This window comes from Echinops telfairi, unplaced genomic scaffold (genome assembly GCF_000313985.2).
Source record: "Echinops telfairi isolate 266 unplaced genomic scaffold, ASM31398v2 ScPeMD7_70;HRSCAF=299, whole genome shotgun sequence".
Classification (NCBI taxonomy): Eukaryota; Metazoa; Chordata; class Mammalia; order Afrosoricida; family Tenrecidae; genus Echinops; species Echinops telfairi.
The window spans coordinates 35,622,265-35,648,405 of NW_022103968.1; the positions used below are offsets into that span (position 1 = coordinate 35,622,265).

Here is a 26,141-nt window from a genome sequence, read left to right on the forward strand (position 1 = left end):
CCCCGGAACTGTCAGTCCCGTTGTTTTCTCCTCCAGATTGTTCATCCAGCCTGTCCTATCCAGACAGGCCTGCGGAGACAACATGCATAAGGTATTCTTATTTTTGTCTACCCTCTGCTTTACCAAACCTGATATCCTCCTTTAAAGACTGGTCCCTTCTGATAACCATGTCCAAAGTATGTAAGACCCAAGTCTCAACATCATTACTTCCTCACTTTTAAGAACTATTCTGGCTGTACTTCTCTCAAGACATTTTTGATTGTTCTTTTGGTAGCCCATGATGTATTTAATCCTTCATCAACACTATAATTCAAAGGCCTTAGTTCTTCAATTTTCCTTCTATCTTGTTCAGCTATCACACGCATATGAAATGGTTGAAAGACTGTGACTTAGGACAAGTGCAACCTAGTCCTCAAAGTGATAACTTGGCTCTTTAATACTTTGAAGGTCTTACACAGCAGATGTACCCAATGCAACATTTCATTTGATTTCTTGACTGCTGCTCCATCGACATTGATTGTTAATGAAAGTAGAATAAAATTGAAGACAATTTCAATTTTTTCTCCTTTAATCATGATTGGTCCAGTTGTGAGGACTTCTGTTTTCATTATGTTGAGGTGTGATATAGTCTTCATCAGTAAGGAGGCACTTCAAGTCCTTCTTTCCAGCAAGCACGTTTGTGCCATCTTCATGTTTAGGTTGTTAATGAACATTACTTCAGTCCTGATGCCACACATTTTTCATATAGCACAGCGTCTTCGATTATTTGCTCAGTATACACGTTGAATAAGTGAAAGGATACAACCTAGCCAGATACACATCTTTTCTGATTTTAAACCACATAGTATTCCTTTATTATGGTTGAACTACTTACTTCTGGTTTTCTCTGCTTTCTGCCAAGTTCTATTTGATATCCTTTTCTGAATGTGGCTTGAATATCTAGAGCTTCCATGGTGCAACTTTGTGGATTATCTTCAGCTAGAGTAAAACTTATATTATAAAAGTATAAATTTTAGGAAAGTGTGAAGTTTGCACTCAGGGTATACATTATAAAACAAGTTACTCACAATCCTACCATGTCTGCTGTAGTAATTATTTTCATATTTCCTTTCATGAATGAGGTAATTCTATACAGTTGCCACCCTCCCTCTCTATTTAATCTTGCTGTATGTTTAATCTTTTTATACATTTTCCTTTTTATAGGTAAAAGATTGTGAGACAGTATCATCGTTTTTGGCTCAAAGATGCATTGGCAGATTAAAAGCACTCTTCCAGGCTCTCCACTACATAGCTCTGTTTGTTAATAGGGAGGAATGAGTAAAGCTGAACAGTTTCATGGGAACCTTCTTTTTGACTTAATTTTTGTTTCCTGACCTTTGTTAGTTGGGAGGAGAATGGGGTCAAGGAAGGATTGTAGGGGTGGGGATGATAGCCAGGAGCTGGGGTACAAAACAATATATAATTTTCTTAAGCACCACCTTCTACTCCTCCCCTTCCCCCGCTTCCTCTTTCCCTGTAGTTCCAGCTTCACCACAGATCAGTTGTGTGACTGCCCTTGGGCAAGTCACTTAACCTTGGAGCTTTGGTTTGCTCATCTGGGGCTGGAGGAAGATGATAGTTGGCAGCTGCTGTAATCTGCCACTTAGAATGGGAAGTTAAATGAGCAGTTTATAAAGCATATGGCACTTAAAAATGGGAGTAATTGTTAGGATTCATTTTATACAAAAGTGGAGGAATTCATCTTACATTTTTTTAATAGTCTGAAGGCTGCTTTTGGATAGAGGGGTGCTTATAAAACACCCAAGGTTCCCAGAATACAAGTGTAAGAAACCTACAGCTGACTGTATGACAAAAGTTATAAAATGAAAGTTCTGTTTATTTGTTTAAACATTCATGATGCCTCTAAAGTTTTTTTATGGTAAGCACTTCTAACTTTTTTTTTTTTATTTAATCATTTTATTGGGGGCTCTTACAGCTCTTATCGCAGTCCATCCATCCATCCATTGTGTTGAGCACAATTGTACATATGATGCCATCATAATTTTCTTTTTTTTCTTCTTTTTTTTAATATTTTTTAACATTTTATTAGGGGCTCATACAACTGTTATCCCAATCCATACACACATCAATTGTGTAAAGCGCATTTGTACATCGTTTCTCAAAACATTTTCTCTCCACTTAAACCCCTGACATTAGGTCCTCATACTTCTAACTTTTTTATTAGACCCAACATAAGAGGATAGAATCCCAAATTATTTTTAGAAATAACAAGCATTGATCTACATGTACCCAAACTAAGATAAATAAACAGTAACACTCTAAAATAATAATGCTGTAGGACTACTTTAAGTTATGGCCCCTGTAATTCATTTAAGCGTTCAGTTATTGATTGTATCCTCATCTACAGAGGGCCAGGGACAGAGTTAGAACAGCTGACATTCTCACCATCCGTTTCTTCCTTTATAACCTAGCTGATATATGAAACTTGACATGTAAATGAAGGACCATGGGTAGATGGTCTCCAGAGAGGTTATTTTTATTTTTTTTAGGTCAGATAGCATTAATAAGTACTTGGGAAAGTGTAGTTTTAACCTGTGCTAACATATTGAGGCAGTCTAGGGCTCATACCACCACTTTGACGTTCTCTGCTTGCTTACCTCTTCCTTCTAAAGGGAAGGGATGTTTTGTGGTGTGTTTCTGAATCCAGGTATGTTCTTTGGATTCCTCCTCCACACTCAGGTATGCCAGTGGCCTCATCGTCTGCTTATAGTTGGAGAGTGCATGGGTGGATTCCCTGGAAGGGAGGTTTTGTTTTGTAGTTTAACTATTAGCATGATCATTCACCATTTCTGATTTATAGGTCATCCATTTCCAAGTCAAAGGATCCCTGATGACTCAGTGGTTAAGTCCACAGCTGGAAACTTCCAGATCAGAGATTTGAACTCACTAGTAGCCCCTAGATCTGTTCCTGTAAAAGTTACTTTCTGTTCAGGTACCCCTGCTGTGTGACAGGGCTTTGCCAGCAGTCAGGGTCCACTGGACAGCATACAACACTTTACATTTGTGGTAGGGATCAAAAGGCAAAGGAGAACTTTCCAGTTTGCTATTAAATAGTCTGTGCAAAACTTAAATAGATGTGAGAAAAGGTCATCTGAGCACCGACGAAACATACAACCTTCTTCTAGTTCTTCAACACTTCCTCCCTCCCCATTATCATGAACCCAATTCTACCTTGCAAATCCAGCTGGGCCAGAGTATGTACACTGGTACAGATAAGAGCTCCCAACACAGGGAATCCAGGACAGATAAAGCCCTCAGGACCAATGAGAGTAGCGATACCAGAAGCGGGAGGGAAAGGTGGGGGGAGAAACGGGGGAAATGATCACATGATCTACATATAACCCCCTCTCAGGGGTCGGACAACAGAAAAATGGGTGCAGGGAGACAGTGGTCTGTGTAAGACATGAAAAAAATTTTTAATAAATTATCAAGGGTTCATGAGGGAAGGAGGATGGGGGAAGGAGGGGGGAAATGAACTGATACCAAGGGCTCATATAGAAAGAAAATATTTTTTAAATGATGACAACATATGTACAAATGTGCTTGATACAATGGATGTATGTATGGATTGTGATAAGAGCTGTAAGAGCCCCCAATAAAATGATTAAACAAAACAAAACAGGTCATCTGAAGAAAAAGTATATAATAAAATTAGCTCTTAATATGAGAATTTGAAATGACCTATTAGGGGATTTGTTTTCACAAACCTGCAATTTAGGTCTTTACATGTCTAGATAAAATCCCGCGATCTGTAAATGGAGGTTCTGACTATAGATAAATGAGGTTCAAGTTTCGTGCTTTTTCCATCATATGAGGGCCTTCCAAACGTTCCGTGGAATTTTTCCCCCGAACTTACTGAGCGCCTTCTCGGATTGCCATAGTGCGCCTCTAGGCCAGCACTTCCCAACTTGAGACCCCTTTGGGGGTTGAACCACCCTTTCACAGGGTCACCCGATTCACAACAGTAGCAAAATGACAGTGATTAAGTAGCAACGACAATAATTTTAGGGTTGAGGGTCACCACAACATGAGGAACTGTATGACAGGGTGGCCGCATTAGGAAGGTGGAGAACCACTGCTCCAGGCCTTTCTACTTGGATTACTCCTTGCCTTTCACGGCATGCTCTTTCCACTCACTTCTCTCTCCTCTCCTTGCAGGATTAGGTGCCCCCTTTCATTAGTCCCATAGTGCCCTGGGGGGGACCACTTTGCGGTAACACTTAACAAATAATGACCTGTTTTCATACATGGCTCTGACACTAGTCCGGATTCCTTCAGATTCAGGCTTGTGGTGTATTTATCTTTGTAATGTGCCTGGTACAGTGCTTGGACCTTAAGAACCGCAAACAACAACGCTGCCGCCCCCCCTCCCTAAATTCATGGCCTCTAAGTTGATCCTGGCTCACAGCGACCTTATAAGACAAAGTAGAACTCTATAGAGTTTCCAAGACTTAAATCTTTATGGAAGCAGACAGGTTCATCTTTCTCCTGTGGAGCAGCTTGGTGGTTTGAACTGCCAATTTTGTGGTTAGCAGCCCCACTCTTAACCCAATGTGCTTAATAGGTCTCTGTCAATGTGTTTTTGTATATGTGATGGGAGTGGACACACAGGGCTGGGATTTAAGTGCCGAGTTCTAATGGTAACTTTTTATTGTACAGTCTTGGGCAAGACGCTTAAGCCCCTTGAACTTCCGTGTCCTCATATTTAGAGGTGAAGGTTGAGCTAGGCCAGCATGATGAAATGCAGATTCTGGTGCATTGAGATTCTGTTGTATTTTTCACAAGCTCTCACCCAGGAAAAGGCAGTACTGCCAGTCCGTGGACAACATGGAAATTAGGTAACATCTAAAGGCTCTTTCAGGTTTTACCTTCTGTGACTAGAGTAATTTCTTTTAATCCTGGAAAAAATTATTAAATGTGCTAGAATTATTAAACATTTCTCTAGCTGCTCAGAATGCTGAAAACTGACAATTATTTGCCTTATTGTTAATTTCCAATGTATAATACCCCCTCCAAATGGAAGTAATTTTATTGTTCTTAAAAGTTTTACATAACAGATTAAACATAGCAAAGAAGTATCTCAGGGAGCATTTGAGTTAGCACAAGGTTGTATTCCAAAGAGTCAAAATACTTACTTGTTCTGGGCTTGGTCCTTATTGGAGACCATTTGTAATAAGCAAAGCTGCTCTTCAGGATTTTATGTTAATGAGAGAACTGAGATGGATAGACATGTGATCTCCTGTGTATAAAATACCAAGACAAGCAAGGTGTTGATTCATTCATCATCAGAAGAGGAGTTCCTGATCATTTCCCTCCATTCCCCAGAAGGTAAGAATCAGATCAATGTAGAGTGTTGGTAGGCTATAGGTAAAGCCAGACTGTGCCTGTTGGATTGCTGGAAATGGTCTTGTTTGAAAACCTTGATACAGTTTCTTTTGGCTCGAGAATGAATGGCATTTGATTTTATAGTATTGCCAACCTGGAAATGTATAGGTGTCTTGGATTCTGTATACAAATGTCTAAAAGTAGTTTGGCTACTTTTTGTGTGGCTTATAGAATAAAATAATATCTTTAGTGTCAACAAAACCAGAAACATTAATCAGGCTCAACTTCAATGTTCAAATGAATTCTATCCACACTTGTGATGGACTCTGATAATTTAAAATTTTTCTTACTGGACTGGATGGAAGCTGTTGCTGTTCTTTCTACCTGCATCCTACCTTCCATTTTGAAATCTTAAGGGTTTTTTTCCTTCAAGAAAATTTAAAATCAGGACACAGAAAATTGGACATAAGGGAAAAAAGTGCAGAATGTAGCTCAGAGTTGAGTGTAGTCATCACTAGATAAACAATTTTTTATTTCCCATTGAATAAGAAAAGACTTTCTCCTGCCCAACTGAACTGTAGTTCACTCCCCATTTAGAGTTGTGGATTGGGTAGACAATTTAAAGTTCTAGAATTACTAGTAGTATGTTTAAATAATTTGTAAACCTAAATCAAACTAGCTGGGGCAAGTACAATGGAGGGAGTTGGGTGTAAAGTATGGCAGCAGAATTTCTCATCACTCAAGAGCTTGGGAATCTCATCAATCAATCTCATCCCTCACGAAGCTTAGGCAATCACTGCTCTGTGCACACTAAGCTCTTACTGCTGCCGTGTAATGCTGTGGGGGGCTTTTTAGAGACTGCTTTGTGGTTTAGTGTTAATGTTGCTGTTGAGACTTGTGGTTTTTTTCATCAGTTTTATTGGAACATAATTCATATACTCATACAATTAAATTGTTAAATTGTTCAATCCTATCAAGAGGAATTGTACAATCACAACATCAATCCCGCAGCATTCCCCAACCATAGTTATATCACCTTTAAAATGAGTTGTGCAACAATCTGTTCTAGTACTCCCTTCCCCCTCCCACCTTCAACATTTACTGTAGAACTCCCTATTGCCTATCCCCCACCCTTGCATTCCTTATAACACCTTGTATCAGTTATTATCATTATACATTCACTCCTGTGCTTCATAGCTGGGAAACCCAACAGAAAACAATGAAAAACAAATCATACTAAGGTGGTAAGGATAAGATGTACGAGTATAAAGACAAAAATACAAATAATGTGTCAGTGGGAGAAGACCCCCATCAACATTAAAAAAGCCAGGGGAGGAATTTCTGTCATGAAAAAACTCAGAGATATTTGCACCCAGAACAAATTCAGGTTGTGTCTATAGGGAGGTCAATTGACCAAGGATCAAGCGTAATAAGATTATAATGGTCTCTGCCTGATAGTAAGGCTGTTGTGGACTCTTGCCTTTGACTAGAGTGGATCTACCAGCGACTCGGTCTGACTAGATACTCTGCAGATGGGTTTGGGGCTCCCATTGTCCTGCATAGCCTTCTACATATTGGGTGTTCATAATTTTAGTTCTGATACTTTTCATCATATTCAAATTATGTAATTATCGTGTTTGGATCACACAAGCTTTCGTGTGCTTCTTCCATGTGGATTTAGTTAACTCTTCACTTAGATGGCTGCTTGTTTGAATACAACAAGCCTTTAAGACCCCAGACACTATTCTGATTGATAGCCGGGCACCATCTACTTTCTTTACACCATTTTGGTGTCGCACCCTTCAGTGACCATTTCATGAAGGTGAATGTCGAGTAGGGCCATTATGTAAGAACTAATTGTTAAGTTGGAAGTAGGATTTAGTGCGAGCCCAGAACTCATTCCTGGATCTATGCTTTTTTTTTTTTTTTTTCTGTAACCTGGGAATTAATACATACATCATATCATTCCATAGTCCAATCATGTCCAACTTAATTGTACAATTGCTTCCATAATCAGTCTCTAAACACACTTTTCCTTACTGGGCTTTTTGACGTCTTCTCCTTCTTGTCTCCCCAGCTCTCTATCTCCCCTCCCCCAAACCCTTATGTTTTTTTCCCCTGTAGGCTCAATATCCCTGGGGTTCATTTACCAGAAAACAGAGAAACAAAACAGCTTTAAGAGGGTGACCCCCAATGGTGGCGCACCTCTGAGATAAACCCTAACGTGAACAAGCAGAAGCAAAATATAACAATGACCATCACTGATTTGGCGGAATAATCGTCTCTTAATACGGCATCCAAGGTGTTGATGTAGCAAGATCTTGTTTGGCCGCCAACCAAGAGTATTCTACACTTGGTACAGCTGCCTTGTGCTGCCTCAGACACCATGTGTTTTCCATCTTAAGTCCTCAGGTTACAAGTGTGCCTTGAACCTAAATTTGAGGTTTTTTTAAACACCTATGTGCTGAAGACATTTGCTGCAGTCAAAACAGGTTGTCCTTTTGATAATCCCTTAACTAGGGTTAAAGTGTTTTTTCAGAAAGGGAGATCTTTGGTTCCTGTAAGGACTGTTACCTGAGGTTCCTTGCCTTCCATTTCAGAGACTGATTGATCAACATAGACCAAGTATGATCTGTTCTACTCAGACACATACGCCAGACCCTAGAGTCTAGAAAATCCCTTCTGCCAGTACTGCTACAAGATTCAGTGTGGTGGTAATTCTTTCCTATCACTGATGCTGGACTTTTTAGAGGAGAAAGGAGAAGACTGTTAGAGGCACCCTGTGTAAGAGAACTTTCTTGGCGTCTCTGCTACGATCACCATACTGATCCTGCTCTGGCATTCAGCTCCTCAGTGCATTGCTTCAGGGTTCTTTTTTGTTTGTTTATGTCCTTTCTTCTGCTGCCTTCCTGAGAGTAGCCCTGGTCTCATGTTTTTTTATTAGGATTTCTCCTCTTTGGGGGTTGTTAGGTTCAGAGTGTGCACCTATCAGACTCTGAGTTCCAGATTTGCCCTATCTTTGAATACCACCGAGTTGAGCAGTGTTTTGGCCGACACCGGTAATAATCCTTACCCAATGTCTTACCTCACTTATTCCAGCAATGTCGTCCGAGGCTCCTTAGAGTGGTTTGAGCTGTGAACCTGTGGTGGAGTAATACTTGACCATTTCCAGCTCTCAGAAACTCCACTCGGGCAGATTAGAACTGCCCTTGTGGGTTTACAGGGTGGTAAATCTTTCTACCACAGAACAGCTGGTGGGTTTGAACTCCTGACTTTGTGGTTAGCAGCCCAAGGTATAACCCACTAAGCCAGCAGGGTTCCTAGGAACGCCATTGCTAAAGATAACTCCACAGATGAAGATATCCCAGTAAAAGTAGGTTTGATTTTCCTCTCCTTTAATCTCTAGATATGTTAAACAAAATAATAATAAGGGTTTTATCTAAAATATTTTAATCATGTGCCTATTTGTGTCCCCTCTAATTTACCTTAAGGAGCCCTGATGATGCATTGGATTGAGCTTTGGACTGCTAACTTCAGGGTCAATGGTTCAAGCCCACCAGCCAACACACAGGAAACAGATGAGGCTATCTGCTCCTATAAAGATTTACAGGCTCAGAAACCCTAAGGAAAACAGTTCTACAATTTCTATAGGGTTGCACGGAATCAGAATTAACTGGATGGCAATAAGGTCTTAATTTACCTGTAGGGATCCCTGGTAACTCAGGGCAAGAGGTTAACTCAACTGCAACAGATTTTAATTACTTTTAAATTTGATATCTCCCACTCTTTAAGGGATAGTCAGATAATCTTGGTTTGTCTTCCAAAGGAGAACCAAATGTGCTGGCCTAGGTTCATTTGGTCTCTGCAGTGTTTCCCAAAGTGAGTAATACTGCTCCTTGTGGGGTATTGGAATGATCCATGGGGTCTTCAAAAGCAGGCCTTTTGCACATACCTACACTTGATCCTGTGAGGAGCCCTGGTGGGGCAGTGGTTACGCATTGGGCTGCTAACTGCAAAGTTAGCAGGTGTTTTTTTTTAAATCATTTTACTGGGGGCTCTTAGAACTCTTGTTACAAAGCGTACATCAGTTGTATCTGAAATATTCCATCATTCTTTTCTAGACATTTACTTTCCATTGAGCCCTTGGGATCAGCTCCTGTTCCCCACCTCCCCCCAACCCTCTTAGCCCTCTGATAGATTGTTCAAATCTCACTCTGACTTCTGTCTCCCTTCCCCTCTGGTTTCTGGTGTTCTTCCCCCTGGCTGGGGGTGTGTGGTTATGTGCCATTCATTGCGATTGGTGCCTCTCTTTCTCCCCACCTCTCCCTCCCTTCCCTCTGCCCTTTTGGTGTCTCTGTTCCCATTCCTGTTTCTGGGTTCCGTGTGTTGTGAGTTTTATCTCTTGCCTATCCCTATGTACATGGTCCCGTCTAGTCTAGATTGGGAGGCAGCACTGAGGTTGTGATATTGCGTGGCACATTAATGCTCTATTGCACCCTGATTGACTCACACCCACCCACCCCTCCTGCGACCCCTCTGTGGGAGGATGTTCCATCGAAGGTCAACAGTTTGAAACCACCAGCTACTTCAGAGTGGCAGTGATTTTTTTTTTCTTTACGACACTTTATCCTGGATTATGGCCTACAGTTTAAAATTTTTTAATTACCAGTAGTGTACAAAGTGATTTTTTATTTTTCCCCTGAAGAGGACATGGGTAGGACAAATAAGTTAAGGAACCTATACTCTATAGCAGCGGTGCTTAATCTGTGGGTCACGACCCCTTTAGGGGGGAGGTGTCGAACGTCCCTTTCACAGGGGCCGCCTAAGACCATTGGAAAACACATATTTCTGATGGTCTTAGGAACCGAGACACTGCTCCTTTACCCATCTCCAGGCAGGTCTGCCCACATGTAGATACATCCATATAGGAGTACCCAGCGTGAAGACTGTTAACCCATGCGACACCATACTTCAAGCCAAAATTTCATTTATTTGTAATTAGAAATAAATATTTAACAATATATAATTACATATTGTTTTTGTGATTAATCACTATGCTTTAATTATGTTCAATTTATAACAAAGAAAGTACATCCTGCCTATCAGATATTTACATTAAGATTCATAACAGTAGCAAAATTACAGTTATGAAATAATTAAAATAATTTTATGGTTGGGGGTCACCACAACAGGAGGAACTATATTAAAGGGTCGCGGCATTAGGAAGGTTGAGAATCACTGCTCTATAGTTTCACATATGGTGTACTGCTCTGCTAATAATAGCAGGCTCAGCCTCTTATCTCTCAAATATGTATGGAAAAAGTTATTAGTAATTGAAAACTCTTTTCTAGATCAGCTCACTGACTGACAGACCAACCTACACTATCTCAATCGCCATCATGTGTCCCCTAAATAAAAAAATGACTCCACAAAAACAATAAGGTTATACTAGCTCTGAAAGAGAGGGTTAAGACAGATCAGCTAGGAATGACTTCCTCCAGGTGTTTTTTAAAATCTGATAATGTATTTTGTGTGTTTGGCTTTATGCTGTTCTTTGCCCATAAAAAAAAAAAGAAAAGCCACACTCCATCAATTAATAATTTTTCTTTTCAGTGTCCAAAAGAAGACTTACATCAAAATGAACAACCCAGCTATTAAGAGACTAGGAGACCACATTGTCAAGTCTCCTGAAGATAAGCGGGAATACCGAGGACTGGAGCTGGCCAATGGCATCAAGGTCCTTCTCATCAGCGATCCTACCACAGATAAGTCATCAGCAGCACTTGATGTACACATAGGTAACAATTTAAATTATGAATTAAAGCTTTGCTCAGTTTCATTAACTTACTATGTTGATGCTTCATTCTGATGTACCTTACTTTGCATGATAGCCTGGTATAGCTTCAGGTAAATCAGTTATCCAGACCAAATAGTTATGCAAGAGGCGTTCAAAACATTCATGGAAAATTTTTATTATCTTTTAGTTCCACGTTGCAGCCCCTCATACATTTAACAGAAGTATCTTGTTAAATTCCCTCCTGGAGGTACCACGCAGCAAGGAAATTCACTCCTGTCCTTTATAGTAACTGTTCCAATGTTGTCACTTTTGATATTTAATATCAGATTTTTTAGGCTCTTAAGCTCACACTTCTTCCATATTCAGTGTTACTTTTATCAGTTTGTGTGTGTATATGTGAACTTAGTGGGTTATGTTGCTGTTTTCCTGTCAGAAATTTTTACTTTGATTTTAGAGTTTTCTTTCATTTTGCTGTGGTTGGTTGCCATCGAGTCAATGCTGACTTACTTATGATGACCGTGTGTGTGTGTGTGTGTGTGTGTACAGGGTCTGTGAGACTGTGTGTGCAGGCTTGCATGTACAGGGTCTGTGAGACTATATTTGTGTACAGGGTCTGTGAGACTGTGTGTGTGTGTGTGTGTATATGTACAGGGTCTATGAGACTGTGTGTATATGTACAGGGTCTTTGAGACTGTGTGTGTGTATGTACAGGGTATGTGAGACTGGTGTGTGTGTGTGTGTGTGTGTGTGTGTGTGTGTGTACAGGGTCTGTGAGACTGACCTTTCAGAAGCAGGTGGCCATGTCTATTTTCCAATGTGCTTTTGCTTGTTTTGTTTTGTGTTCCCAAGGTGCTTTTGTATGGGTTCAAACTGCCAACCTTTCTGCGAGCAGTTGAGTATTTAATCAGTTGCACTACCTAGAAATACCTTATTTTATTTTAGAATTGGGGAAATAAAATAATAACCATCATATGCAGAGTGGCTTGCAAATATCATGCAATGTAGTACTCACACACACTCTTATTATCAATAACCCATATTATTGGGAGCTCTTAGAATAATCCATATATCAGTTATATCAAGCACATTTGTACATATGTTGTCATCATTATTGTCAAAACATTTTCTTTCTGCTTGAGCCCTTGGTATCAGCTCCTCTTTTTTTCCCTCCCTCCCCCATCCTCCCAACCTTATGGACCCCTGATAAGTTGTAAATTATTATTATTTTCAGATCTTAACACCTTCCACTGTCTGCCTTCACCCATGTTTCAGTTGTTCGTACCCCTGGAGGGCAGGGTTATATGTTGATCATTGTAGTCTGTTCCCCATCTCTCCCCCTTCTCTCCCTACCTTCCCCCTATCCTTATGGTATTACTACTCCCATTACTGTTCCTGAGCGGTTTCTCTGTCCTGAATTCTGTGTGTCAAGAACTCTTATCTGTACCAGTGTACATGCTCCAGTCTAGCTGGATTTGTAAGGTAGAACTGGGTTCATGAGAGTGGGGAGGAGGAGGTATTAAAGAGCTAGAGGAATGTTTCACACACTCTCTTAAGATAGGTATGGTTTACAACATACAGAAGTGACTGAGACTGGTAGGAAAAGCAGTGTGTTCAAAGCGTCACAGCTAGTAAAGCTGCTAACACTCAAACCCATGCTTTTAGTACGAGGCTGAATGGTCTCCTGCATTAACTGTAAGAACTGGAATACTTTATCTCTGTAGATCAGTGATTTTAACTTTAAAAAAAAAATCATTTTATTGTGAGCTCGTACAACTCTTGTCACAATCCATACATACATCCATTGTGTCAAGCACATTTGTACATTTGTTGCCCTCATCATTCTCCAAACATTTGCTTTCTACTTGAGCCCTTGGTATCAGCTCCTCATTTTTATTTTAACTCTTTTGCTCATCTTTCCTTTTAGTGTTTAGTGTGAACGAATATCAAGAGATGTTAAATAATTTTGTGTAAGTTCACTAAGTGATTACTGTTAAGAGATGGGGCTATCATGATTCTTAGTATCGCTTCTATATGATACCACTTTAGAGCTGCCTATGCTTAACTCTCTATGATTATTTGGTTGGCACTATCATACTAACAGGAGCTCCATATTATTTGTAATTCATCTGTATTTAGCAGGAGTACTGGTGGCATGGTGGGTTATGTGGTGGGGTGTTCACCTCAAGGTCAGCAGTTCAAAACCACCAGCCACTCAGCTGGAGAAATATGAGGCTTTCTACTCCTGTAAAGAGTTACAGTCTTAGATATACACAGGGGAAGTTCTGTTCTGCTTATAGAGTCGCTATGAGTTGGAATCAACTCGATGGCAGTGAGCTGTTTGTTTTTTAAGTATAGCAAAAGGATTCATTTGTATATATGTTTTCTCTTTCAGGTTCATTGTCGGATCCTCCAAATATTGCTGGCTTAAGTCATTTTTGTGAACATATGCTATTTTTGGGAACAAAGAAATACCCTAAAGAAAATGAATACAGCCAGTTTCTGAGTGAGCATGCAGGAAGTTCAAATGCCTTCACTAGTGGAGAGCATACTAATTACTATTTTGATGTTTCCCATGAGCATCTCGAAGGTGCCCTGGACAGGTAATGTTGAATATACCATAAATTATCCAACTTTGTGCATCGATCTCATTCATCATCATCATCATTTTTACCAGTATTTTTTCAGTCTCATAGCTTAAAGAAAGATATTTTAACTAAAACAGCCCCCTCACGATTTACTGTGACAACAGCACCACAATATAGAAGAAAAATAATGACATCAGACTCATAAAATATTTTATTGACGTATAAAATTTTTTTAATAGTTTTATTAGGGGCTCATACAACTCATCACAATCCATACATACATCAATTGTGTAAAGCACATTTGTACATTCATTGCCCTTATCATTCTCAAAACATTTGCTTTCCACTTAAGCCCCTGGCATCAGCTCCTCATTCCCCCCCACCCCCCCGCCCCCCGGCTTTCCCCTCCCTCATGAACCCTTGATATTTTATAAATTATTATTATTTTGTCATATCTTGCCCTGTCCGATGTCTCCCTTCACCCACTTTTCTGTTGTCCATCCCCCAGGGAGGAAGTCACATGTAGATCCTTGTCATCGGTTCCCCCTTTCCAACCCACCTTCCCTCTCCCCTCCCAGACTTACAAAATTCTTATGGGCCCTCTTCCTTCTAAATGGTGTTACTTATGAAATACATGTTGATCAAAAGCACCAATAACCTAAGACTGTGGTCTGGGAGTGCCATCGAGCTCTTTGTAAAGTATTTCTTCTTCCAGACCCTACCTATTTGGTTCTACTGCAGTTCCTGCCTTTGCAAGGTTCCTTAGTGGATACAGAATGTTTTGCCCTTCTGTGTTCAACCCTGGGGAGATTTTGAAAGTATTTTCTAGAGCAAGCTTCATTTGGCCACTTTTATAACCTGGTCGATTTCTTAAGTCTTTAAGGTTTGTTTGGTGTGTGTTTTTTTTTTAATATCAATGATTTGATTTATTGTTCTAGATATCATTTTTCCTTTGTGAATTTTAACAGTTTTCTGTGTTATCAAGAAAGTGATTTTGTAGCTTTTTGATATGTCCATAATCAAGTTAGACTTGGCAGCATTAGCCAGCTTTATTTGCTTATATTAATAATAATTATGTTTTTGAAATCCTAATAACCTGCATTTTTCATTAGAAGAAAGCCGTGTTTTCAGGATAGGACTGGGTCACAGTGGTCTGTTTTTCACGGTTTCTGTCATATGTTTCCATTTTGAGACAGCAGCTTTGAGGTCTAATTGTCTTTTATAGATATTCCCAGAAGCCTTCTATTAATGAGTTACCTGGGATCATACACTGAATTTGATTTCCTGCTTTTACCAATGCTATAGCAGCTGTTCATATAATAAATCACTGTATGATGGAGAGTAACTATAACTTGGGTTAGAGTAAAACGAACCGTTCTCATAACAGAATCCTTGAAAAAATGTCCTGTGTTGTCAATGTGACACACTTTTTTCTGGGCCTATCCACCTGTGGTATGTAACTATTAGGCCCTCTCCCTGCCTGACTCTACTGAGGTAGATAAAAGGAGTTCCATGTCCAGAAAAACCTCTATTTTCATTCAGGTATATCTTTGATTCTATGGTCAGGATAAATGGAGTTTCCCTTTGAATTAGTATAGCTAAAGCACTTAGAACAGTGTCGGTTCATCTGTGTGCTTAAGTAAATATCAACCAATAATAATGGTCTTGTAGACAGCTAGACTGAGATAGTCGATGAGATGTTTTATAGGCCCAGCTGTCTCTTAGACCAGCTAAACAGTAGTCTCCTTCAGAGCCTCTGCTCTCGACTTCATTGGAAATCTAGTCTTGTTTTTGTAGGATGAGATATAAACTTTAGATTTGCCACATGCATGGTGTCTTCAGTTGCAAGCTGATGAAGAGCTCATTTATTAAGTAAAGGTTTCTTAGTTAAACTTGGGTACTATTATCAAAGAACATCCTTGAGAAGAGCATACTGGCTACAAAGTTAGAGTCACTATGATATTTATCAAATTGCTACTTATTAAAAATGTATAGATTGTTACTATTTCATAAACAACCATATAATCATGCCTTAAATACGTCAGATCTTTCACTCCTGTATTTTATTTTTTACTAAGTAAGGTTCTTTTTTCCTTCATGAAAGGGAAAAATACTCAAGCAGAATGCTTTAAAAGTAGGTCACTTGCTTTGTTCTGATGTTCTAAAGTGCCTGAATCCTAGTGAAATTGATCTTGAAACTCTACATTTAACTTGGTTTGTTTTACCTAAGAATGCTCACTTGCCTTTTCCTTTTTTGGAGAATGAGCTACATATGGCAAGGAGTTTTATAGACATGCCACATTGCAAATCTTAAGTAGCTTGCTATCGTTTCTATAAGTCTTGACTTTTTGGCATTAATCATTTTCTATTCTCATTAATTACTTTGCATCTCTAGCATAGATGACTTCTCTGAATTTACCTTTGCCCAATATTATATTTTATTTTTTACTTGGGACTTACTTTATACTATTTTTTCATAAGCAGAGTCGGTAGGTTTTTTTGACATTGTAGAATTCATGTCTCCTATCCAAGTTTTCAGAATATTATTTTTAAGGAACACTCATTTTAAAATAGCAGCTTTCAAGTGGTTAATTGTGTTTCACCCTCTTAGGTTTGCACAGTTTTTCCTGTGCCCCTTGTTTGATGAGAGTTGCAAAGACAGAGAGGTGAATGCAGTTGATTCAGAACACGAGAAGAATGTGATGAATGATGCCTGGAGACTCTTTCAGTTGGAAAAAGCAACAGGGAACCCTAAACACCCCTTCAGCAAATTTGGGACAGGTTTGTGAACAGTGGCTTTCATGCATTCCTTCTCCTTGCCCTCATTTACACCCTTGCCTTCCTTGCACAGTGTTGCATGTTACAGTTTAGGATAAAAGATATTACAGCTCCTCATTCCTCTTACCCCATTCTTCTTAAACTCCCAAGTCTGGGACTGAAAAGTAGTCGTTACACCATTGTTACTCCCTTTTGTTTCTAAAACCCGCCCCTACATGTATATATTAGCTGCCTCACCCCTGCATAGGTACCTACATTTGTGACTCTTGATCTAAAATGAAGTTGAAGGTTAAGTGTATGTTTAAGTGTATGTGCTTCATAGGGAAAACAGTAGGTTTTGAGAAGAGGGATCACCAAACGTGAAGTAAATGTGCTGGATAATAAGGTATAGAATTGAATTCAGAGTTTCAGAACAGTGAGAAGGAAGTGGCTATAATCTTGTTAGCCAATGACTGGCATTTTGGTTCGTTGTTCATAAAGAAGGATATCAGGCAGGAGGTTTTATACATAGCGTTGAGAATCATTCTCAAAACTGTATAACAATGACTTACAGTTACTTTGATCATTCCATTCAAAACCCAACCCCAACACAACCCACTGTCATTGAGTTGACCCTCTAGGACAGAGTAGAAGGTTCCTTTGAGGCTGAGACTAAATCATTTATAGAAGCAGGTAGCATTATCATTGTCCTACAGAGCAGCTCATAGGTTTGAATCATAAACCTTGTTTTTAGCAGCCCAACATGTAGCTCACTGTGCCACCCACCTCCTTATCCCATTTAAACACAGGGGTCTAAGTGTTTAGGGAGCAGATAAGAGTTGTGAGTAGACATTAATCAGCACTTTGAAGGGAGAAGATAATAGACTCAAGTATTCTGAAAGCTGCTTTCCAAATGGAAGTGCTTTTTAAATGCTCACCACTAGTGGAGCTATGGGTTAGGTCTTGGGCTGCTCAAGGTCAGCAAATCAAACCTAATAGTCGCTCTGTGGGAGAAAGCTGTAGGCTCCTATACAGATTTACACTCTTAGAAACTTTTTATATAGAAGTACTATGAGTCGGAATGAACTCGATGACAGTCTTGAGTCCCTCTGCTCTCCCACAACATCCACCTCTACATCACATACCCTCTGCTATGGAAAGGCTATTGGAGATAATCAGATAAGACACATAGAGTTCCCACTCTCAAAGGGCAAAGATCACCTGGAAGAAGAGGTGGGATGGCAGGGAGTAGAATAAAATAAGTGTGGAGGGCATTCTTGATTGTTTAATTGTACTTCGCCTTAATTATTCTTTTTTTTTTAAATTTAGAAGTATATGTTTAATATAAATATTTAAATGGCACACAAGTGTTTTAAGTAAAAAAAATGTTTCTCTTCTATTGTCGGTTTCACTCACCAGAGGCAATCTTTATGAATCGGTTGTAATGTAAAAACAAACGAACAATCAACCTACCTTGGGGGTTATGCTATTACATAAAAATAATTATAATTGTTTGATGTACTTTAAATTTATGTATATTATTTAAGTTGGTTTGGGGTATGTTTTCAAAAGCCTTATTTGTAGCTTTTCTTTAAATCTGGGAACCATTCTATATCCAGCAGCAACCAAGGAAACTTAACTTGATGATAGTGGGTTTGGTTTTCTGGTGGCTTACACAGATTTGGGGTTTTTTAAAAATTGTAATTAAACGAAAACCAAACCCATTGCCATCAAATTGATTCTGACTCATAGCAACTCTCTAAGACAGAGTAAACTTGCCCCACTGATTTCCAACACTGTAATCTGTACAGAAGCAGAGCCCACAGCTTTTTGCCACAGAGAGGTGGGTAGGTTCGGACTGTTGACCTTTTTATCAGCAGCCTGATGCTTAGCCACTGCATTACCAAAAAAACCCAACTCAATGCCATCAAGTCGATGCCAATCTTAGTGACCCTGTAGGACAGGGTAGAACTGCCCCCATGTGGTTTCCAAGACTAACTGTACAGGAATAGAAAGCTCCGACTTTCTTCCTCAGAACGGCTGTTGGTTTCAAACTGGTGACCTTGCTGATTATAGCCTACCATGTAACCACTGTACCACCAGAGCTCTTATTTGATCTTGGAAATGATGTTCTTATCTAGTTCCAAGGACTGTAAACCTAAAGGAAGCGGCATTCCTGAACATTGTGGTCCTTAAAATATCTATTGGCTGAAACATGATTTCTGTGGAGAATATCAGTACATGGTATGTCCAGAGGGAATGAAAATTTTTAAAAAAATTCAAAACCATCATATCCATATGATGTCCTCAATAGTAGTCCTTGTAGTAGGGTAGATCTTTGATGGCAACAATACTGCTGTTGTGCAGAGCATGGTGGAGCTCCTCTTTGGGAGTGGCTTTTTAAAATAACTTTACTGGTGACAGATCAGCAGCAACACATAGGAAGTATAAATTTTCAAAATTTATTTCAAAATACATTTAGTGAGTACATTGAATGAATATTAACTCCTGGTCACAATATCACAAGCGAGGAGCATCTTTTTTTTAATCATTTTATTGGGGGCTCTTATAACTCTTATCATAATCCATACATACATCCATTGTGTCAAGCATATGTGTACATTTCTTGCCATCATCATTCTCAAAACATTTGCTTCCTACTTGAGCCCTTGGTATCTCGTCCTCGTTTTTTCCCTCCCTCCACACTTCCCCTCTTTTATGAACCCTTGATAATTTATGAATTAGTATTATTTTGTCATGCCTTACACTGTTCGATGTCTCCCTTCACCCACTTTTCTGTTGTCCGTCCCCCAGGGAGGGAGTTGTATGTAGATCCTGTAATCGGTTCCCCTTCTCTACCCCACCCTCCCCCGTATTGCCACTCTCACCACTGGTCCTGAAGGGGTCACCTGTTGTCGGTTCCCTGTGTTTCCCATTCCTAACTGTACCAGTGTACATCCTCTGGTCTAGCCAGACTTGTAAGGTAGAATTGGGATCATGTAGTGGGCGGGGAGGAAGCATTTAGGAACTAGAGGAAAGTTGTATGTTTCATCGTTGCTACACTGCACCCCGACTGGCTTGTTTCCTCCCCACGGCTTCTCTGATTTTGTCAGTGGCTTTCTTTTTTGTTATTGCTTTCTGCTGTTGTTATTGTTTTGTTGGTTTTGAGTTCCTCTGTTGTTTTATTTGGCTTTGCCTGGGTTTTGCACTTATTAATGTATCTGCATGGCTGATAGGCAGGATAAATAATACAGAGATGAATAGAATAGGATCACTGTTTTATTGGGGGGGGGGTGGGAAAAGGGGAGGTGAGAGAAAGGAAATGGGAAGAGGGACCAACCCGGGGATAAGGGAACAACAAGTGATCCAAAATCAGTGGCGAGGAGGGTGTAAGAGGCCTGGTAGGTCTTGATCAAGGGCAATGTAACGGAGAGAAATTACTGGAACTCAAATGAAGGCTGAGCATAATAATGGGACAAGAGAAAAGTAAAAGGAAATAGAGGAAAGAGCTAGGAGGCAAAGGGCATTTATAGAGGTCTAATTATAGGCATGTACATATGTAAATATATTTATATATGAGGATGAGGAAATATATCTATGTGCATATATTTATAGGTTTAGTATTAAGGTAGCAGATGGACATTGGGCCTCCACTCAAGTACTCCCTCAATGCAAGAATACTTTGTTATATTAAACTGGCATTCCTTGATGCTCACCTTCCCAATACAACAGCTGAAGACAAAGTGGGTGCATAAGCAAACGTGGTGAGGAAAGCTGATGGTGCCCAGCTTTCAAAAGATATAGCGTTTGGGGTCTTAAAGGCTTGAAGGTAAACAAGTGGCCATCTAGCTCAGAAGCAACAAAGCCCACATGGAAGCACACCACCCTGCGTGATCATGAGGTGTCGAAGGGACCATGTATCAGGCATCAAAGAACAAAAAAACCTATCATTGCGAATGAGGGACAGTGTGGAGTGGGGACCCAAAGCCTATCTGCAGACAACTGGTGGTGAGAGTGGCAATACGGGGAGGGTGGAGTAGAGAGGGGGAACTGATTACAAGGATCTACATATAACCTCCCTGGGGGACAGACAGCCGAAAAGTGGGTGAAGGGAGACATCGGACAGTTTAAGATATGACAAAATAATACTTTATAAATTATCAAGGGTTCATGAGGGAGTGGGGAGTAGAGAGGGAGGGGAAAATTGAGCTGATGCCAGAGGCTTAATTGGAGAGCAAATGTTTGAGAATGATGAGGACAACAAATGTACAAATGTGCTTGACACAATTGATGTATGTGTGGATTGTGATAAGAGTTGTATGAGCCCCTAATAAAATTATTAAAAAAACGACAACCGGAGAAGCCTATAAATAGTTCAGGGTCTGTTTGTTGACCTTTAGGAGTGTTTTCCAGTGGAGTCTGATGGGGTGCCACACTCTGTCTCCAAAGTCTATTTTTGGTATTCCCTAGGGGTTTCATCAGTCGGCTTACCCTGCTGCTCTGCTGCATGCCCTCAGTGCATCTCCCCAGCGTGATGGAGCCCGACCATGCACTATTCCCGCACTGTGTCTCCAGTGCTGTCCCCTGCGGTGCAATGGTTCAGTGAGGGACGCCATGTCCTGTGGTAGGGCCAGCCCTGCAGTCCTCTCCAAGGACTGTTGTCTGCTCCGAGCAGGAACATCATCCTTGGGGCTTGGTGGGCTAGGATGTCCTCTCCTCCCTCTCCATCCCTTTTTGTTTCTCCCGTGTGCTCTAACCCGACACGCCCCTAGCCCCAGTGCTGTCCTCCGAAGTGCATTCTTCGGAGGCGGGTATGGGGGAGTGTCCACATAGTCGGGACTGGGGCCGGCCCCAAGGACTTCTATTGGTTCCCTGATACATGCCGGTATGTTGTATTCACATCTTGGCTCATTGGGTTGAAACCTGGTCTCTCTCCTCCTGTGGAGATATAAACAATACCCTCTCCTTGGGTGGATTAGTGCCCTGCTCACCCCCCTACCCATGTCTTTTTTTCCTCTCTTTTCCCCTCTTATTTAGTTGGCTGCTCTATGTATCCCTGGATTGGGTTTGGCCCCTGCCATGGTTGCTGGACCTCACCCCAGGGATGTATGTGTATAGTAACTTTTCCCCTATGTCCCATTTTTTTGTTTTGTTTCAAGCTTACCTCAGTGGACTCATATTGTACTTGTCCTTTTGTGCTTCACTTACTTCACAGCATGATTTCCTCTAGTTCTTACCATGTGGCAATGTGCCTCATGCGTTCATCACTGCTTTTTAGGGACACGTAGTACTCCATTGTATGTATGTACCACAGTTTTTTGATCCAGTCATCTGTTGATGGAAGTTTGTGTTGTTTCCATCTTCTCACGGTTGTGAACTGTGCCGCGATGAACAATTGGAGCACAGATGTCTGGCCGTGGTTTGTTTCTTGCCTCTTCTGGGTATGTGCCCAGTAGGGGGATTGCTGGGTCGTAGGTAGCTCAATCTCCTTCTGTTATAGATACCACCAAATTGATTTCCGTAGTGGCTGTACATACCTACAGGTCCACCAGCAGTGGACGGGAGTTCTGTTTTCCCACAGCTCCTCTAACACTTGTTACTTTCTGACTTTTTGACTTGGGCTATCTTTGAGGGTGTTAACAGGTGGTAGGTATCGTGTTAATTTGCATTTCTTTTATGGCTAATGATTGGGAACATTTTCTCATATGTTTATTGGCCATTCTGATTTCTGCCCCAGTTAAACTTCTGTTCAGGTCCTTTGCCCACCTCCTCAGTGGGCAGTTAGTTTTTTCTTATTGTAAACTTGCAACGTATTGTAGATTTTAGTAATAAGGCCTTTGTCTGATGTGTCATTGCTAAAGATGGTTTTCCAGTGTGTGGGCTGTCATTACTCTCTTGGTGAATTCTTTCGATGTACACAGTTGATTTATCTTCAGTATATTCCACTTGTCAATTTGTGACTCCTCTGTATTTATATCTTTCCCTATTTCTGATAGCCTATGTATTCCCTGTGCCAAAGTTCTCAGGTTTGTCCCAGTTCCCTCATTAATGGCCCTAATTGGGGTTTTTGGTTTTGTTTTGTTTTGTTTTGTTGTTTGGGGTTTTACCTCAAGGTCTGTGATCCACCTTGAGTTTATTCTTGTGCATGGAGTGAGATGAGGGTCTTGCTTCATTTTTCTGCAGGTAGATATCCATTTTTTCCAGCACCACTATTGAAGAGGGCATCTGCTTTCCACTTGCTATTTTTTTGGGCCCTTATCAAAACTCAGTTGCTTGTATTATGCTGATGTTTTTATTTCTGGGTCTTCAGCTCTTTTCCATTGGTCTGAATATCTGTTGTTATACCAGTACAACAGTGTTTTGACCACTGTGGCCGTGTAATATGTGCTAAAGTCAGGTAGAGTAAGCCCCCCCACTTTGTACCAGGAACAATCATAAGGTGTCCCAGAGGAAGATTTCAGGAGTGATGGACAAAGAAGAATGTTGAATGGCCCTATTTGAATGGGTGGAGTTTGTTTTCATAACTACTAACAAGATTAGCCAGTTAGCAGTGAATGAAGTAATATAAATAGCTAATTGATGGGTGGGCCAGACTCAGCACAAAAGTACAGAAGGTACAATATAAGTAATGGAAAACATACAAGCTACCTTTCAAATTTAGAAATGTATTGAAGTTTCTGGAATAGAGGTTTTATACTTTTTTAAAAAAAGAAAACAAGCTTTATATTTGTTCATTTCTTACATTGGAAATATTCCTTACCAGCCACACAACTACAGCCAACTACTCGACTGGGTTTTCCTCTCTGTTAATTTTGCCCACTCCCCCAGTCCCTTATTGTCATCAGTCTTACTCGGGCTGATTTGGTCTCCAGCTCAAATGGCCTCTCCTTATTTGGCATACATATAAGCTCATCAGAGCTGGGTGCCAGCACACAAAAATGGTCTTGGTGCCTTTCCTAGGTTTCCTGTAGAGTGGATGCTTTTCAGAACTTTTTCAGAATTTGTACTTAACCTATGCACGTCATACTTTATTCCTTTGGCTGAAATTTTGTTCCAATTGCCACCTACAGTATTGAAAATGATAAACATAGTTGTCTAAAGCTTTGACAGCTTCTCAAATTCTACATTCTGTGCTGTCATGCATGAGGGTGGTCTTCAGCTCTTCTAGAGCAGGTAAATCCTCCATTAGACCCATGGCAGCAATGCCTTCCTTTTCCATATGGAGCCAAAGCATGAATGAGTGCACTGCCCTGCCTCTGCGTAACTCTGCAGCACAATGCCAGCGAGCAGAGGTGTCAGAAATGTATACTTCATTCTGTTCTCATTGCTTGACCTCAGCTGCTCTGGCAATGTGAACCATTTTGCTCAATCACAGTATCAGGGAAAACCTGGGTATTTTAAAGCAAAAACACAAGCACTGGATTATTTGTTTTTAAGAAAACCATTACAGCTAGGTGAGGTACTCTGCTAAGATTGTTTGTTCTGAGGGCCACTTTGGGTGTTAATTGGTCACTTGATAGGCCTGCCTTTTATTTGACTGATGTAATTAAAGGAAATTGGTTCCTTTTCAAGTTTGAAAAGTATCTAATAGTCATAGTCTGGGGATTCTATCAGTCTCTGTCAGACCAGTAACTGGTCTTTCTTATTGTTTATTTATTGGCGTTTTTTATTATTAAAATTTTTGTTCTGCATTGTTCTCCCAGTCTACTCAGGACCTTCTGTTGTGACCCAACAGTCCCTGAAGGTAGTGTGGCACTATCTAGTTCTTTTGAATTCAGGCTAGTAGGGGCTATGGTTTGTGTGGTGCAATTGCCTTTTCAATGGATTGTTTACTTGGATCTTTGATTTTCTTTTTCTTTTTTTTGAGAATTTTCAGATAGTATTCTTTATTGTGTCTAATACAGTAAGTACTTTAATACATGTTATTAGCAAACCTGTCACCATATATAATTATTAAATGGAAGGGTCTTTGACTTTCTTGACTCTTAACTCTAAATGAAAAGAAAGCAGTACGTGCACTTACCTGGCTGTTCATAGACTGTTAAGGCTCTAATTTCAACTCACCAAAGTAGGATGTAGAACATAGTCTTCATGCTCAGTGTTCCTTGCAAGTTTCTTAATTTCTCTAAATTTGTTTTCTCCCATGTCAGGTTGTTGTATGGATTAAATGATAGAGAGTATATAAAGTGGCTAGCACAAGGTCTGGTTAGGATAATACTCATTCAATAATAATAATAACCTTAGTAATAATAACAACACTAAGCAAAACTTTGAGAAGGTTCTTGTCTTGAAGTATCACAGGCCAACAGCTGCTCAGAGAGCGTTTGGATTAGGTGAAGTGACTCAAAGCAGTGGTCTAGTATGTGTGTTGCCGAAGCAGGTACAAGCAGCAGTCTTTAAGAAAGGTTTTTGTTCTCCTTGTAAATGAGCTCGATTGCTGTCTACATTAGCTTTCTCCCTTCTTTTATTATTCACATCTCCCTTATGTTAGTTTCTTCATTCTTGATAAATTGAGTAGTTTTTCTTCACCCTCTTTTCAGCTCCCTTCCCACACCCTCTACCTTTGGGGGGGAAAAAATCACCTTGTGGAATAAAAGTAGAAGCAGATTAATTTTTAAAATTAAAGTTAGAATAGGAAAGTGAAAAACTTAGTTTTGATTATTCTTTACTGATTTATGTTATTGCTCTAACATAGTCCCAAAGATACCGTGGAGCAACTGGGTTATATTCAGGTGTGAAGGAAATAGAAAAAACAAGCCAAGGAGGAGTGGGTGAGGAACACAGAAACAATGCAGGCGCTCCTTAATGTGGAGGTGGACTGAAAGGCAGTGGGAGGAGGCCATGTAGAAATGAGGGTGGAGCTGTATTTCAGGTAGGGATGACATTGTCTTACTTAATTGTTATTTATTCTAGCATGCTTATAGCAGGTACCGTAGGATTATAACAATGTTCATTAGGGTGTTACATGTGAGCCCAAAAGACTTCTCAAATGGTAAGTGTTTTTTTCTTTAGTTCCCCTACATGTAGGAAAGAGCTCCGATGGTTGCAAGGGTTAAGTGATTGGCTACTGCTCAGAGAGTCAGCAGTTCAAACCAGCCAGTTGCTCCACAGGAGAAAGATGGTGCTGTCTCCTTGAGCCTTGGAACTCCGTCCAGCAGGCTCAGTTCTGCTCTGTCTTGTAGGGTTTTCATGGGTCAGAGTCCACTCCATGGCAGGAGGGACTGGTAAAGGACATTGGAAAATAAAGGTGCTTAGAGTTGGGAAGGCCAGGAACATTCAGCCTTTCACTGGTGCATCCTCCCAGGTTTGTCGTTTTGAGTTCCTTTTCTTATTAATTATCATTGCTTTTTTTTAATGTACTGTTTACTGTGGTAAGCACTTTACCTGGATTATTTAATTCTCACAATAACCCCAACAGGTAGGTGCTCTTATTATCTCCTCTTTATAGATGAGTAAACTAAGACTTAAGAGGAGGTAATTAAATTCCCTGGGACCACTCAGCTTTTTAAATGTTGGGAGTCAGGATCTGAGCGCATAAAGTCAGAAACCAAAGCTGACATTTGAGCCACTACTTGATTATGCCTTTTTTAGGGTTCTCTAGAATTGACTCCTCCAGT

General features: G+C 40.2%; 1 protein-coding gene across 3 annotated transcripts in view; it reads left to right on the forward strand.

Moving 5' to 3' along the window:
- The window catches only part of IDE (insulin degrading enzyme), a 129,480-nt gene that overhangs the window by 34,324 nt on the left and 69,015 nt on the right, over nt 1-26,141 (forward strand). For all 3 annotated transcript variants that reach the window (XM_004701073.2, XM_030885973.2, XM_045291577.1), the window contains exons 2-4: nt 10,999-11,183; nt 13,575-13,782; nt 16,379-16,548. In XM_004701073.2, the coding sequence (XP_004701130.1) occupies nt 10,999-11,183; nt 13,575-13,782; nt 16,379-16,548 (563 nt within the window). The remainder of the gene's footprint in view (nt 1-10,998; nt 11,184-13,574; nt 13,783-16,378; nt 16,549-26,141) is intronic.